At 41.0% G+C, this 16,986-nt stretch overlaps 1 protein-coding gene across 3 annotated transcripts in view; it reads left to right on the forward strand.

Annotated features, from left to right (window-relative positions):
• The window catches only part of rhobtb4 (Rho related BTB domain containing 4), a 48,933-nt gene that overhangs the window by 19,820 nt on the left and 12,127 nt on the right, over positions 1 to 16,986 (forward strand). For all 3 annotated transcript variants that reach the window (XM_053480949.1, XM_053480950.1, XM_053480948.1), the window contains exons 2-7: positions 5,269 to 5,470; positions 6,859 to 6,962; positions 10,580 to 10,765; positions 10,860 to 11,661; positions 12,161 to 12,380; positions 14,779 to 14,897. In XM_053480949.1, the coding sequence (XP_053336924.1) occupies positions 5,279 to 5,470; positions 6,859 to 6,962; positions 10,580 to 10,765; positions 10,860 to 11,661; positions 12,161 to 12,380; positions 14,779 to 14,897 (1,623 nt within the window). In that variant the 5' untranslated portion in view covers positions 5,269 to 5,278. The remainder of the gene's footprint in view (positions 1 to 5,268; positions 5,471 to 6,858; positions 6,963 to 10,579; positions 10,766 to 10,859; positions 11,662 to 12,160; positions 12,381 to 14,778; positions 14,898 to 16,986) is intronic.

Below are 16,986 nucleotides of genomic sequence, written 5' to 3' on the forward strand. Positions count from 1 at the left end.
CAACCCTGCCAATTCACAGTTGAATCTGACCCAAACACTGCACGACTACTAAACGACTTGCCATTTGGAGTCAGCATGTTCCACTTAAGCTATGGTAGTCTCTAAAAAAAAAAAAAAAGGAACCTAAATTGGCCTCTGTGTTGCATCACATACTAGGACTGGAACAAGCACACCAGTGTGCAGATGTTATTCATTGCACATACACTACAGTGTCATGCAAGTCTAAAAGTTATCCAGGCCCTGTGGTCAGAAGCTCACATCTGATAAAGCACTAGAGAAAACAAATAGTGCATGGGAAAAAAGCTGATTTGTAACTGTACACCTACAGGTTGTACCAACAAGGTGACAGGCTCTTAAAAAGTACATAGTGTAAACAGCGTTAAACCAGCACTAACTTGTGTTATTTGTTGATAATTTGTGTTCAGCAGTCACTCATTTGCGATTTCTTTTATGGACTTTGGTGAGATGATATGCACTCAGTAATCATATATATCTACAAAGTAATCCTGATTGCAGGTGTACCTGATAACGTTTAATTAAGTGTAAATACCCATTGGGTGTACCTAATAAACTGGCAACTTTGTGTGTATATATAGATTAAAGAAACATTGCTTGGCGCAGTTGAATCGAGCAGAAGGCCTATTGTGTGGGCTGTGAAATGTTTGTGAATGGAGTAGGCGTCCGCCTCTCTCTCTCTTTTCCTCTCTCTCTCTCTCTCTCTCCTCCCTCTCCCTCCTACCCACATTGGCTGTCCTTCATTGCATTCCTTCATTACTCTGTCTGTTTCTCTTTCCAAACTTCCCATTAGACAGCCTCAAAGCGTGTCGGTACTCTCTACACTCAGCCTTTCACTAATAAAGCAAACTGCATCAGCGTCTCTCTATGACGGAGCATTTTCACTCAGTCTACTCTCTGTGCTCGCGAGACACACTGATACTGGTTGCATCAACCCTCTCTATAGGCGCGTGTGTGTGTGTTTTGTAGTGCGAGACAGCTTGTTGGTCAGCTGATGGAAATGAAACTCAACGCTGGTCCGAAGGTATCTAGTTTCTGGACATTTTGCCAAGTACTCAGATCATCAGCTTGCAGCATGATGTGTGCGTGTGTGTATGTACTGTATAGTGATAGTTTTGAAGCCGTGTTCAAACCTTGTAGCAAAAGCTTTATTGTTTATTTAAAATCAACATAAACTGGCCGTTCAAGTCAAACAAAACAGTTATGAGAATAAAAACTGCCTTTACCTCGCTATATAGTCCTCTCTTATGCACAGAAAGTTTTTTTCAGTACACCAGAGCCATGATCAGACTGCCGCCTTCATGTCTGAAACACTGGCCTCACAGGAACTCCTTTAATGGCTTGGAGCGAGGTCAGGCCTGTAATGGCAATAACCTCCAGCCCAGTTCCTGTAATCTGCAAGTGGTGTTGATGAATGAGTGTGTACAGTTCCCACAGCCAGATGTATCTCTTTTGCAATTTGGCCAAAAGTTATTCATCGATTTTCAAGGATCTTGATTGAGATTAGGTTATTAGGTTATTCACGGACGTATCGCCTTCTTTAAAACGTTTGCATCATTCAGATGCTTTACTGAGGATGAGTCTCATCATCATACTGTGCTTGAGTCCTTTGTAAACTTCAGTCAGTTTTATTTTTTTAAATATTTTTATTCCCCAGAAATTTCATCACAAGTCCTGGTTTCAGTTGAATGCTCCTCGTGTAATTAGTTTTTTATTTTATTTATTCATTTTTTACTATCATCAGTCAAGTTCAATAAAATGATTGCTGTCCAGACTAGACAGCGAGACAGCAACAAGAGGGTTGATAACCCTGGAAAAAGGTATTTGCTGTTTGGTTACATCATACACTGCTCTGTCTCTAAGCTGATTACTGGCCTGCAGAGATCGTAAGTATCGAGCTCTTGTCCGTTCTAAACACAGCTACCATGTGCATCTTGCTTTATAAGCACTAAATCAGAAAAAGCCCAGAGTGCTTGATTAAGTGGTCCACGATTAAAAGGAATCATTACATAGCACAGCATGACTTTACTCTTTTCCAGACTTGTCAGCGCCTACAGTATAGTGTTGTAGTGAAGAGCTTTATTTTCCCTTTTTGTTTGACACATTTTTTCATTTTCAGTTAAATGGGAAAAAAGTACACCTCTAGTTCCATCATTCTGCAGGTATTTAATGTTATCTTTGACCCTTAGCACAACCTAAGTCTATCTGGAGATTGCAAGCATAAAGTCAAGTTAACAAGTTAACCGTTGATCCTTGTCAGTTGGCAACTGTCCTATATGAGCAAAGTCGAATTTTTTTTGTTGTTGACTTTGAGCAACAGGTGAAACGGCTCTACTGTACTTTGGAATAAAAACATCAAGGTAGGCTGCTTCCTCCTACACATTAAAAAAAGAGATTCTTCACATTCCCCCGAGGGTTCTTCGGCTACGAATTGATTCTTACAGCAGTTAAATGTCTAACCAGGGGGTCCATGATTTTCTAAATAGTTACAGTGGTGAAAATCACAAGCCACCATTATTACGGTGATTATGCCTATAAATCTAATGACAATTTAGGTAGAAAGGGGTTGTACTTTAAAAAGGAAAAAGGTTAAGTGTAATTACCTAAAATATTATTGTACACATTTAAATAAGATCTCTAATGAGTTTTAATTGTTTGTAAAAACAGAACATGTACCGAGGTTTTTCCCTTTCTATTAGTGTTTGCTTGTTTCCATGATACGTCATTTTTATTCAATAAAAAAAAAAAAGTAACATGTGGAAGCACCCGTTTTTGACAGTTAACATCACACTGTAGGCTATGTTGTGAAAATATTTTCCGCCATTTGACCATCCCCGTTGTCGTCTTTGATTAAATTTGGAAGGAAATTGAAGACTGGCTTAATGCGATACACAAGCCGAATAAAAGAAATCCGAGACAATTTAGACGAGTACTAATGTACACTGAAAAACTTATTACTGTACATTTAATTGAAGACCAGTGTGTCTTTCTTTCCTTGCATTCTTCTTTCAGCCTTAACGATGCTAGTCCTGCCGTCTCATCCTTGAGAGATAAGACGGGAGGGACACACCGGCTGAAAAGATGGCTTATGTGTCCCTCTGAATAGGAGCTGTTTTTAGACACCCCCCAGCTTGGCATAGCAGGTCACAGCAATGACGTCTTTGTCAATGGCATAATAAGCAGCAGCTTTATCAATCTTTCATAGATGCTTTTTTTAGGAATACTGTCGGAGCCGGGTTGCTGAACGCTCCAGCGCTTGTAATGCAGATAGCCGTATCCTTTGCTGAACGGAAAGCGAGTGCTTTGTTCGCTCTCGCATGAGGGACGCTTTGAAGGTGTATGGAGCTGAGGAATTTAGTGTGGAGGATTGTCAATGAATGAATGGCTTTCTGGATAATGACATTTGTGAGTCTGGAGAAGGATCTACAATGTGCAAAGTGAATTTGAGTCTTTTTGTAATATCATGAATCACCATGTTTTCATTTTACCTTCTGAACACAAGACATTTCCTACTGTCTCATAGAGGTGTGTTTAGGCTTGTCATACACACTTATCGGTTCCCATCTCATGCATTCCACACTTTTATCATTTCTTTAGGAATAAGAGACCTTGCTGATAGCTCACGTTGCTTAATCATGTCCAGATCCACAAAGCCCTTTTTTGTTGTTGTTGTCATGGTTATTAGGTTACAGCATGTACTTCTGTGCTGTTCAGTCGCCAAATCTTACAGCATCCTTTAAGTAGGTAATGCTTTTTTTTTCTTTCCTTGTCTTAGTGTGGATTAATGCCTGTGGATTAATGCCTGGGGAGTTAAGTCGGAGTGTGTGAGTGTGTGTGTGAGTGTGTGTGTGAGTGTGTGTGTGAGTGTGTGTGTGAGTGTGTGTGTGAGTGTGTGAGTGAGTGTGTGAGTGAGTGTGTGAGTGAGTGTGTGAGTGAGTGTGTGTGTGAGTGTGTGAGTGAGTGTGTGAGTGTGTGAGTGTGTGAGTGAGTGTGTGAGTGAGTGTGTGAGTGAGTGTGTGAGTGAGTGTGTGAGTGAGTGTGTGAGTGAGTGAGTGTGTGAGTGAGTGTGTGTGAGTGAGTGTGTGTGTGAGTGAGTGTGTGTGTGAGTGTGTGAGTGAGTGTGTGAGTGAGTGTGTGAGTGAGTGTGTGAGTGAGTGTGTGAGTGAGTGTGTGAGTGAGTGTGTGAGTGTGTGAGTGTGTGAGTGAGTGTGTGAGTGAGTGTGTGAGTGAGTGTGTGAGTGAGTGTGTGAGTGAGTGTGTGAGTGAGTGTGTGAGTGAGTGTGTGAGTGAGTGTGTGAGTGAGTGAGTGTGTGAGTGAGTGTGTGTGAGTGAGTGTGTGTGTGAGTGAGTGTGTGTGTGAGTGTGTGTGTGAGTGTGTGAGTGAGTGTGTGAGTGAGTGTGTGAGTGAGTGTGTGAGTGTGTGAGTGAGTGTGTGAGTGAGTGTGTGAGTGAGTGTGTGTGTGAGTGTGTGTGTGAGTGTGTGTGAGTGTGTGTGTGAGTGTGTGTGTGAGTGTGTGTGTGAGTGTGTGTGTGAGTGTGTGTGTGAGTGTGTGTGTGAGTGTGTGTGTGAGTGTGTGTGTGAGTGTGTGTGAGAGTGTGTGTGTGCGCGCGTGTGTGAGAGAGTGCGCGCGTGTGTGAGAGAGTGCGCGCGTGTGTGAGAGAGAGTGTATGAGCGAGAGAAAGAGTGTATGAGCGAGAGAAAGAGTGTATGAGCGAGAGAAAGAGTGTATGAGCGAGTGTGTGCGTGTGCGCGCGAGTGTGTGCGCACAAAAGCTCGGGCTTTCATGTAGTCCACGTTAGCAGATGGGACTCTTACGTACTTTTCCAAAATAAACTCTGCCACTGGGTTTTGGTGTCTGTTAGAAGCATCGTCTCTCGCAGATCCTCAGGAAGTCTGCCGTCTCAGTCAGGAAAAAAAGGAGAGCTGAAATAAAGGCTGTTTATGTTGCTTCCTGGGAGGGGTGTATAAGCAAGTGATCGCTTTTCTGAGCTGTTTTGTTCTTTGTCTTGGAGATATGAAACAGCACCCGTATTAATAATTTCATGATTGTAAACATTAGGAGCTCACATGGTCCCATCATTTAGTCATCATTTATATTGACAGATAAATTAGTCTTAATTAATAATTACTGATTGTGTCAATGTATATTTATATCCACTGCTTTCCTATGATAACTCTTATTGCATATCTGTTTCCTTTCCCTCTCTCTCTCTCTCTCTCTCTCTCTCTCTCTCTCTCTCTCTCTCTCTCAGGGCCCTCTCCATGGATATAGACACAGACTATGAAAGGCCTAATGTGGAGACTATAAAGTGCGTGGTGGTGGGTGATAACGCGGTGGGCAAAACCCGCCTTATTTGTGCTCGTGCCTGCAATGCCACCCTCACGCAGTACCAGCTGCTTGCCACCCACGTGCCAACCGTGTGGGCCATCGACCAGTACCGTGTGTGCCAGGAGGTGGGTAGACCTGAGGCGTCTGTACAACATATTGGAATGTATGCAAATATATTATGCGTTTATTGTTTGCGTCTTGCGAGAAAACAATGGTACATGAAGTGGCATGAAGTGGGTGGCTTCTACCTATGACAATTACACAACAATTACACAGTAATAATGTAATTATTTACATTGCCATAATGATGCATAGTCCTCAGGTATTGCAGGCATTTATTTAATGTTTTTTTTTTTTTTTTTCTTAGCTTTTTCTTTTTTTTTTTACTTTTTTTTTCTCAAAGTCCTATTATTTTTATCTTCTTCCTCTTCTTCTTATTATATATTTTTTTATATAAAACGTTATAGAAGAATGTGAGTTGCATGAATGGATAGATGGCCCTAAAAATTAGCACCATCGTTCCTTTCCCCTGTGGCATTTATGGTAGTGCTTTTCCATTATCCGACCAACGGTTTTGCCAAAATTCCCATTTTCCGATTTCAGACTGGGTGGTCGTATTGTCCTAAAGTTTTCTCGTGCTCCCACAAAACTTATCTTGAAGTGTTTGGCCATGTCTCCTGAGCACACTAGAATAAAAATATCATTAATAAAAGCAAACACACTGTTTTCAAGTTATAAGGATCCTTTTTTGGTACCCGTGCCAAACAACTTTGATCCCCTGACACGCCCTCTTTTTTTGGTCTGATCAGAAAATGAGACATGGCACATCAAAGTGTTTGAAAAACTTTATTTCATGTCGATCAAAAATAATTCACCCCTTCAAAAATGTCCTTGAAATCACTGTGCAAAAAATCACTCTATAGACTTTGATGGGGTTTTTAGAGTGAATGCACACACATATACACACACACACACACACACACACACACACTCCAAACAATTCCAAACTAGCACCTATGTTTCCTTCGATAGGAGTGCATGAAGCAGTTCACTTTAAAGTTTCTGCTTATTACATACTCTCTGCCTTTGAGTTTTGTGTGTAAGGGGAGGGGCGGGTGCAGCAAGAGGACCAAGCCATGCCCCTTTAACTCACACCCTCACACACACACTCCCTGATATCACAAGCAGTATACAGACTCATATCTTTGTAACCATATGGGCTAGATATGAGCCATTTAAACGTTTTTGCTTAGGAAAAGCAGGGTTCCATTGTGCACTTACTTAACAGCTTCTCCAGGAATTGTGACTAGTTCTTTTTTACTTTTTAACTTTTCTAATTTCTTCTCTTGGGGCAGAGACCTCAGCCACCGCAGGGTAAGGGGTTTGGACTGGCCACCCAGCCCTGTAAAAAAATAAAATAAAATCATATGCATTTTATATATTATTATTATTCTTTGTGTTGCCTGGGCTTTTTCACATGAATAAATAGACATAATTCTCTCTTAACCACAAGGTGTTGGAAAGATCTAGAGATGTGGTGGATGAAGTCAGCGTGTCTCTCAGGCTCTGGGACACCTTCGGCGATCACCACAAAGACAGGCGGTTTGCTTATGGCAGGTCAGTAAACCCTCCCCCATTATTTAACATACAGTAAACCTATTTCCTCTCCATCAAGAACACAGCATTGCCACTTGACCTCTCACAACTCCATCCTCAGTCCCACCTCATCTTATAATCTGATTTCCTCTCTCATTCCTTAACCAAATGATCCATGTAGGCTTGCAAGGATTTGGCTGCTAACATTATCCTGTTGATTGGGCTGTGTGGAGGCTTTTATAAAAGGATCTGTAGATCAGTATTGATATTTTTGGCTCAGCGCAAGACCTGCTTTTCCAAGGGGCAGGATGTCCGAGTTAAACAGTAATGGAGTAGTGTTTAGGGTATGAAAAAACCTTTTGTCTGTTAGTACATATTTTCTTATTACTAGGAAACATGTCATTTATTTTCCATGGAAACAGATGTTGTAGATAAAGATCGGCATAGCTGGAGCATTCATTTAATTATTGTTCTCATCAGTGCTGTGACATCCTGTGCGATTCGTTTGTTTGTCTGCAAATACACAATGTACATCTGTCATCATTTTTTTTTCTAGCACATGTGTACGTGCACGTTTGTTGGTCAGACATGTCCAAAGCGAAAGCATACTGTTCTGGTTCTGATAAGTCACACTGCCAGCTCAGCTGTTCCGCCTGGGCAGGAGTTTGTGTGTAGAGCACGCTGTTAACGTCTCCGTCTTGTTGTGGAAACACAGCACCAAATCATCAACCGTTACCCAACATGCAACCCGCCTTGGCCGGTGGCCAGCATTTCTCGCTGCATTTGAGAATCAAATCAGTGTGAGGGAGATTCATAGAAGAACCCACTGGTGGGTTTTGTATTTGGTAAACGATTCTGTTTAACCATCAAATACATGAGGAGACAGATAATGCCCGGGTACTCCTGCTTGCCTGGCCAGGAGCCAGGGTACTTCCTCAGGTGGAACTTGTCAACTTCCTAATAGTAACATTGTGGAAAGTGTAGTCCCTCACAAGCTTTGCGTACTTTAAACACATTACTCCTCACTCCATTAAGCCCAGTCTAAATATTAAATAAGTTACAACATACAGAGCAGCAGTTCCTAATGAAATCACTCCATCTGTTATGTATACATAAAATATCTGGATAAGTTCAGACTCCGTGCTCTGAAATGGTACAAGTTAACGCATGTTATTTTGTTTTTTGCTTTTAAAACGAAAAATAGTGAAAGTTATTCACTGTACTGTTATTTTTAAAATCATTTTTGTTGTCAGGTACAGACGAGACTTGAAAAATTGGAATATTGTGCAAAAGTTCATTTATTTCAGTAATGCAACTTAAAAGGTGAAACTAATATGAGAGACTCATTACATGCAAAGCAAGATGGTTCAAGCCCTGATTTGTCATAATTGAGATGATTATGGCTTACAGTTCATGAGAACCAGAATTCCACAATCTCAGAAAATTAGAATATTGTGAAAAGGTTTAATACTCTAGATTCAGTGTCCCACTCTAATCAGCTTATTAAGCCATAACACCTGCAAAGGGTTCCTTAGCCTTTAAATGGTCTCAGTCTGGTTCAATAGGAAGCACAATCATAGGACCTGCTGTTTTGCTGACCTGACAGTTTTGCATAAAACCATCATTGACATCCTCCATAAGGAGGAAAAGCCTCAAAAGGTAATTGCAAAAGAAGTTGGATGTTCCCAAAGTGCTGTCTCAAAGCGCATTAATAGAAAGTTATGTGAAAAGGAAAAGTGTGGAAAAGGTGCACAAGCAGCAGGGATGAGTGCGGTCTGGAGAGGATTGTCAGGAAAAGGCCATTCAAAAAAGTGTTGGGGACTTTCACAAGGAGTGGACTTAGGCTGGAGTCAGTGCATCAAGAGCCACCACACACAGACGGATCCTGAACATGGGCTTCAAATGTCGTATTCCCCTTGTCGTCCAGCCGCTCCTGAACAAGAAACAACGTCAGAAGCGTCTAACCTGGGCTGAAGAAAAAAAGAACTGGTCTGTTGCTCAGTGGTCCAAAGTTCATTTTTCTGATGAGAGCAACTTTTGCATCTCATTTGGAAACAAAATACCAAGAGTCTGGAGGAAGAATGGAGAGGCACACACTGTGAGATGCTTAAAGTCCAGGGGGAAGTTAACACAGTCTGTGTTGATTTGGGGAGCCATGTCATCTGCTGGTGTTGGTCCACTGTGCTTGAAGTCCAGGGTCATGCAGCCGTCTACCAGGGGATTTTGTTGACTTTATTTTCCAGCAGGACTTCGCATCTGACCACACTGCCAAAAGCACCAAAACCTGGTTTAATGACCGTGGGATTACGGTGCTTGATTGGCCAGCAAATTCACCTAACTCTGAACCTCATAGAGAATCTATGGGGCATTGCTAAGAGAAAGATGAGAGACATAAGACCGAACAATGCAGAAGAGCTGAAGGCCGCTATTGAAGCATCCTGGTCTTCCATAACACCTCAGCAATGCCACAGGATGATAGCTTCCATGCCACGCCACATTGAGGCAGTAATTGCTGCAAAAAGGGGCCTAAACCAAGTACTGAGTACATATGCATACTTATACTTTTCACAGGTCTGATATGTTCTTTGTACAATTCTTGTTTGATGGATTGCATGTAATATTCTAGTTTTCTGAGATTGTGGATTTAGGGTTGTCATTTGTCATGAGATGTAAGCAATAATCATCTCAAATCAGACAAATCATGGCTTGAACTACTACAGTATCTTCCTTTGCATGCAGTGAGTCTCTCATATATGAGTTTCACCTTTTAAGTTGCATTACTTAAATAAATGAACTTTTGCACAATATTCTAACTGTTTGAGTTTCACCTGTATATATTTGTGTTTGGTTATGACGTATGGTTTGAATGTCATTCACACACAGGCTCTATCACACACTCGTTCACAGATGTGTGTGAGAATCTTGACCTCTGCAGTCAGTCGGTCACTAACTCAGACCTTTCATATGTGCATGTGAATATAGATTTTTAAAAAAAGCACCCTGAGCTTCATAATGAGCTTTGACTGAGTGTTAATTGGAATTCCTATCAGCAAGTAAGTGTAAATGCCATGCAGTGATTTAATCACATCATTTTGAATGAAACAATTTAATTTTTAATACAATTGAGGGCAGGCCATGTCGTTCAGTCATGCTGAGTCAGAATTAAATAATAATAAAAATCAAAGATTTATGTACTTATGTTTTTGTCTCACATGGTGAGACTGAAAGATAGACAATGACTGGAAAAACAGAATAAAGTGGAATGTCCCTTTTAATGCCTGGCAGCATGCACACGACTGTTTGTGAACACCTCATTAATTTGTGTCTCAGGGAGGAACAGGGAAGCCTCTGTTTAAAAAAAAAAAAGAAAAGGAAAAAAAAGGGATAATTAAAGCCAAGCGTGAAATCATTATTTGCACAAACACTCCATTGGTATTTTTGCCCACCATACTTTCATTAATATTCATGAATATTATCCACCTTATCTTTGTTCATACACTGAGTCACAACAAAATAAGCCCAAACACAATGATTAATGTACAAGGCAACATCTGTGTGAATTTTTCACATCTTGAGGAAAAAAAAAAAACAATGCATGTTTTCACAAAATCATAATAGTGCATTTTTTTTTTTTTTAGGTCTGACGTGGTGGTGCTCTGTTTCTCCTTGGCTAACCCAAACTCCCTCCGCCACGTCCGTACTATGTGGTACCCAGAGATTAAGCACTTCTGTCCTCGCACCCCTATCATCCTGGTGGGCTGTCAGCTGGACCTACGTTATGCTGACTTGGACGCAGTGAACCGAGCCCGTAGGCCCCTGGCCAAGTATGACCCAAATCTTTTATCCTCTTAATATCTTCTCAACCTTTGTTTTACTTGTGTTTGAATTTAACAAGCTTTTTACCTTTCCCATCATCAGACCTATAAAACCCACTGACATCCTACCACCAGAACGAGGTCATGAGGTGGCTAAAGAGCTAGGGGTGCCCTATTACGAGACCAGCATCGTCGCGCAGTTTGGTGTCAAGGACGTCTTTGACAATGCCATCCGTGCAGCACTGATTTCTCGTCGCCACCTTCAGTTCTGGAAGTCCCATTTAAAGAAGGTCCAGCGTCCTCTTCTTCAGGCCCCATTTTTGCCTCCCAGGCCCCCACGGCCCGTAGTAGGTATCCCTGACCCACCTCCCATGGATGGAGAAGGCCCCGACTCGCTTTTCTGCAAGCCGTTATGCTCAGATGTCCTGTTCCTTCTCCAAGGTGGTGCCATTCGTGTTTTTGCTCATAAAGTATACCTAGCCACTTCCTGTTCCAAGTTCTACGACCTGTTCACCATGGACCTAGGATCTGCAGAGGACGACACGGAAGCAGATGAGACTCTGGAGGGAGGTGAGGAGGAGGAGCAAAGCCGAAGAGGAGCTAAAGAGCAGGCAGGACGTGCCAAGAGCCTTGATATTGATAAAGATGGTGATGGGGGGACCAAGGGTAGCAGGAGACTGCTTTTGCTGGAGCAGGGCTCATTGAGGACTTCCAAAAGTGATAACGCCCTCCCAGCCAGGGGTCAGTACTCTCTGGGTTTCCTGGGGACTGGCCGCCCACTTTCAGGATGGGGCCGGGGGTTTCTCGGTGTGTACCTGGAAAGGGTGGATGACCCAGTAACAGGTCGACCAAGACTCATGACAGTTGTGTCCATGGATGAACTCATTCAGGAGGCACCTTTCAGGGTAAGGAACAATTCCCTTAAACTGGAAGCCATAGCTCGGTGATGATGATGATGATGATAATAATTATTATAATTCATTATCCTGATTTGTGTATAAACTATTTATCCATCTCAGAATAACTTATTTGCTGCAGAAAAATTCCAAATAAAGTAAAATATTAATGCGGTAGTTCCCCAATGAATGCATTTTTTTTTTTTTTTACTATTTCTTAAATTAAAGATTGTCATAAAAAATTTGAGATGCCAAGAACATACAGAATATTGTATTTTTATTAGAAACCAGAAATCTTTAATGTATTTTTTTTATAATTTTAAGATGCAATGTTTTTTATCTTTGACTTCATAATAGTCCTATACAATCAATTTAGTTTTTTATTACCATATTTAGAAAAAAGTAATATACATAGACAATTTTAAGCGATTAAAAAACTTGGTATAAGAAAATAGCCTTACATGTATCTTTCTAGAACTGCTGAGGTTTGTCTCTGGCGTTTTCTCAGGCGGTGCTGCAGTACCTGTACACAGGTCACTTAGATGAAGGCCGGAGTGACCTGATGCAGGTGGCCACCATTGCTGAGCTTCTGGAGGTCTTTGATCTGCGCATGATGGTGGCCAACGTGCTGAACCGTGAGAGCTTCATGAACCAGGAAATCACCAAAGCCTTCCATGTGCGTCGGGCCAACCGAATCAAAGAGTGCCTGAGCAAAGGCACCTTCGCTGGTAGGCACCTGGCGTTTGGCTTCCTCTCCAACTTCATGTTTTGTCACAAAATCGTATTTTCGTTTTAAATCAGTTTGCCTGTTACTGTAGATGTTCTTGCCACTGAAGGTAAGTATGATGTTATGTATGTCATATAACATCTACTACTAGTCTGTAGTCATGAACCACTTAAAATCATTTCATATATAAATGTGACTAATAAGTTCACTTGTCGAACTCGCAGTTCTATTTTGATTCCTTTACTACAGTAGTTGAATTCAAATAGAATTGCTCACATTGTCTTCTAGAGATGTATTTTAACTTCTTTATATCGCAAAGTAGATTGTGATTCTCATATTTGTCTGTCTGATCCATTGTGTGTCTTGTGAACATGTGTGATGTTATTTATGTGCTAAGTGTTTTGTGTCAGTCATGTCTTGTATTTTATGTGTCTTTGTTTAACGTCATGAATGACATTTAACCATCTTCCTCCCTACCACTGTGTCACTAATTTACTTCTCTATTCGTCCAGCGCCATTCTTTATCTCTCCTAACTGTCTGTTTTAGATGCATTCCCTTCTTTTCACGTTGGCTGTGTGAACAGTATCAGTGATGACTGGTGCACATTATATCTGGAGGGGCACCAGAAAGCCAGGGCACAAATGAAAGATGTAATGTTAAATCTAGGTGTGAAGTTGTGACTTGTTACAAATGACTAACCATGCAGCCTCTTCAGTAGATATTACTGATCTTAATGTTGATCTTGTTGGAACGATATTTTAATAGCAAAAAATCTTTTTCAGATCTAAATAATATTATTTTCAAGATGCTGGATACATACTTTGTGTGTGTGTGTGTGTTTTTCCATTTTTAATGCACACTTGAATGATCCAGGTCATCAAACTAATTTTAATATTACGCAAAGATAACCAGAGTAAAAACAAAATGCCTTTCAATTTTGTCCAATAACATCTGGTGTAAAACTAACAGAGCGTTTCATAAAAAGAAAATCATACCAGCAGTCAAACATGGTGGTAGTCATGTGATGTTCAGGGGCTGCTTTGAACTTTCAGGACATGAATGACTTGCTATAATTGATGGAACCAGAAAATCCTGAAGGAGAATTTTCGGCTAGTTTAGGTTTAGGACCTTAAGTTCAAGCGCGCTTCAGTTATGCAGCAGGAAAATGATCCAGAACACACAGGCAAGTCTGCCTCTGAATGGCTTGAAAAAAACGAAAATTAAGGTTTTGGAGTGGCCTAGTCAAAGTCCGGACTGATTGAAATGCTGTAGTATGACCTCAAACAGGCCGTTCATGCTTAAAAAACCTCTCCTGCTTAGAAAAGTGGGGCAAAATCCTTCCACAACGATGTGAAAGACTCATTGGCAGTTATTGGGACGTTGGGGGACGTTACTTTCTCACGTTAAGTTAAGCCTTTATTTGTCTCACACACATTACAGCACAGTGAAATTCCTTCTTCGCATATCCCAGCATAACTGGGGTCAGAGCGCAGGGTCAGCCATGATACGGCGCCCCTGGAGCAGTTAGGGTTAAGGGCCTTGCTCAAGGGCCCAACAGTGGCAACCTGGTGGAGCTGGGAATCGAACCGCCGATCTTCCGATTAGTAACTCAGAGCCTTAGCCCTCTGAGCCACCACTGCCCCTTAATGGATTACATTAATGGATCCACGTTAATGGATTGCATAAATCGTCTGAATAACGGATTACATTTTTGAAAAATGTAAAGGTTTGGGCAGCTTTTTCCTTTAACAAATGAAATCCTCTTTTAAATATTGCATTTTGTATTTACTCGGGTTATCTCTGTGTAATATGTACATTTAGTGATTAATCTGAAACATTTATATGGGACAAATATGCAAAAATATATTACAAAAAAATCACAGCACTGTATTACAGTGTATTGTTTGGACACTGAATTATTTGGCAAAACTCTTTAAATAATTTGTTCATTTAAAATACCTATTATAATTTATTATTAGTTTAATACTTAGCTATCAGTTAATGTTTTCATATAGCCGTTCTAGACTATTAACTTAGAATAATGACATCGAGCACTGAAATTTGCATGCCTTGACATTTGCCTGTGGCTTTTTTGCAAAACTACTTATGCATATGTTTAGCTTAGCAAAAAATACACTGCGATTAAAATGACATCTCGCACAGTGCAGCTCGATGAAATCTATATTCATTTATATATATACTCATTTTTAGCCCCGGGTGCCAGGCCCCTCCTCACTATTTTCGGTCTTCTACAGCCCTGTGTATCTGTCTATTTATTATTTGTTTGTCTGTCTATTTGTCTCTCCGTCTGTCTCTCTGTGTTTGTTTGTCTTCCCCCTCTGTAGCCCCGACTCTGTGACACACGCCAAGATGTGTGCTCTTTTCCGAATGGTTTTAGATGTGGTGTTCCAATTGGACGATGGTTACCTACCAGCCCACAAGCCCCTGCTCATCTCCAGCTGCGACTGGATGGCGGCCATGTTTCGTGGGTCTTTCATGGAGAGCTACATTGAGGAGGTGAGCTGAGATATTAGATATGTCTGGCTGTGTATCAGTGCATGACATGATCAGAAGAGTTAAAATGTACACGTTTTCTTCAGTCGTCCTGATGTACATTGGTTAACGATAACACTGAAAATCCATACTTTTACTTTTACTCCCCAACTTTCCAGTGACTGCCCCTTGGTACTAAAATATAATTCTTAAGGGCGGCATAAGATCCTTAAAGGTAACTAGCACAGGTAGTTGAAATGAGGTTACCGCCATGGCAACCTGACCCACATTGCAATGCCTTCAGCACGAAACCATCACTTTTACACAGATGAGCGGTGCATCCTGCTTCACTTGACAAAGCGACCCAAAAAAAACTGGGCAAATTGACCAAAAACAAAGTGAAGGAGAGGAGGTGATGGAACAGTAGGAGCATACACGCACACTGAATTGCTTGCTGAGGTGTCTGCATTGTGTCTAGCTGTCTGAAAATCTCTTGGAAGGAAAGAAGAGGCGTCTGCGTCTTGTCTTGTCTGTTCATGCGGACTTTGAAGTTCCCAAAACACTGCTGAGAGCGAGATTTTAATATCAGTAACTCATCCACTTCATCTCATCTTTTTGTAGTATATATGTATAAATACAGTATATACTTTATTTTTTTTTTTTGGCCTGTTTTGCTATAGCTTATGAAAGTGATTAAGAAGCAGACCAATTCGACAGATGCCCCAGAGTTGAACCCTGTTTACAGCGTATATGTGATCAAGGAGTTTTGAGATGCACAATTGACCTAGGGGACAAACAAATGTTCTTTTTTTATTAATAACAATCAGATTGATATGGCTGTCAAGCCGTCTTTTTTTTGTTTGTTTGTTTTTTTGAAAGGTTTTTGGTCAGTTGTTTTCTTATGTAAGCTGTGCTGAATCAACGAGGAACAGTATAAAGTGGGTGTCATTTGACGCATAGCCGAGGTAGAAAGTTGACAGGAAGTTGTGCGTTGCGGTGTTTCCTGACCTGAAAACATACTTCCTTTCCCAGCAAGTCTGTTCATGCAAATACAACAATAGGCATGAGATAAGCCACAATAACACACTTCTGTTGCTATCTATAGCGCAAATTCATTTAGTTCATCATTATTGTCATCACATGTCCTGTACTAATTTCTAATAATGTGAACGACACAATCAGCTTCTCAGTATAAAACTAAATTTAAGTTAGAACTCTCCTTTTCGTAACTTCCATTTTTTTTATAGACAACTAGCTGTCGTCTCAATTTCTGGAAAGAATAAACTCCTAATGGGCCAGGCTCCTGGACTGTACTGACCCGAGAGAGCCAGTGAAGGAGCTTGAGGTATCCTGGCAAGTTGAAGAGCGACAGATTAAAAACTTTGTCTAGTGTTACCGGCACTACAGGGAGCTAAACTTACAGCCAGACCGGGAACCAATGCAAGAAATGAGATGCTGGCCACTTCTTTATTCTGACAGCATTTGCTGAAAGGACATGTAAAGAGCAATGTGAGGTGCTAGAGAACAAAATAGCTGTGCTGGGTCTCATGGCACGTATTCAGTCAGTGGATGCATCCAAATAAGATTAAATATTAAATACGTGTATTAGCTCCAGTCATTAGAGGGCTGTTACCTTTTAGGAAGCATTTAATCGTCGTGAAGCAGTATTTAGTTTTCATGAGTAAAAACGAATGACCTACTTCACTTACTGGTATCACAGTAAAACGCATTAACAAATCCAATCCAGCTCTCAGCAAGGTGTGTAATGATCAGCAGAGCTGCCTCACTATTAAAAATATCCACTTTAAAGGCGCTTATTTTTGAGGGTTATTTCATTGCAATTATTTTATTATAAGGTTTTAGATGCAATTTTTTACCTCTATCCATCCATCTAGGAACCTCTGCAGTCCAACTAGGGGCCGTGCAGACCAATGGTGGTTACCGTTGTGTTTATTCCCATTTTACGACTGCAGTAGGACCTCCGGGCAACATTCACACACGCATTCACACACTACGGGCAATTTGGGAACACCACCAATTGGACTAATCTGCATGTGTTTGGACTGTTGGAGGAAACCAGAGTACCTGGTGGAACCCAACCAAGCGTGGAGAG

This window comes from Clarias gariepinus, chromosome 21 (assembly GCF_024256425.1).
Source record: "Clarias gariepinus isolate MV-2021 ecotype Netherlands chromosome 21, CGAR_prim_01v2, whole genome shotgun sequence".
NCBI lineage: Eukaryota > Metazoa > Chordata > Actinopteri > Siluriformes > Clariidae > Clarias > Clarias gariepinus.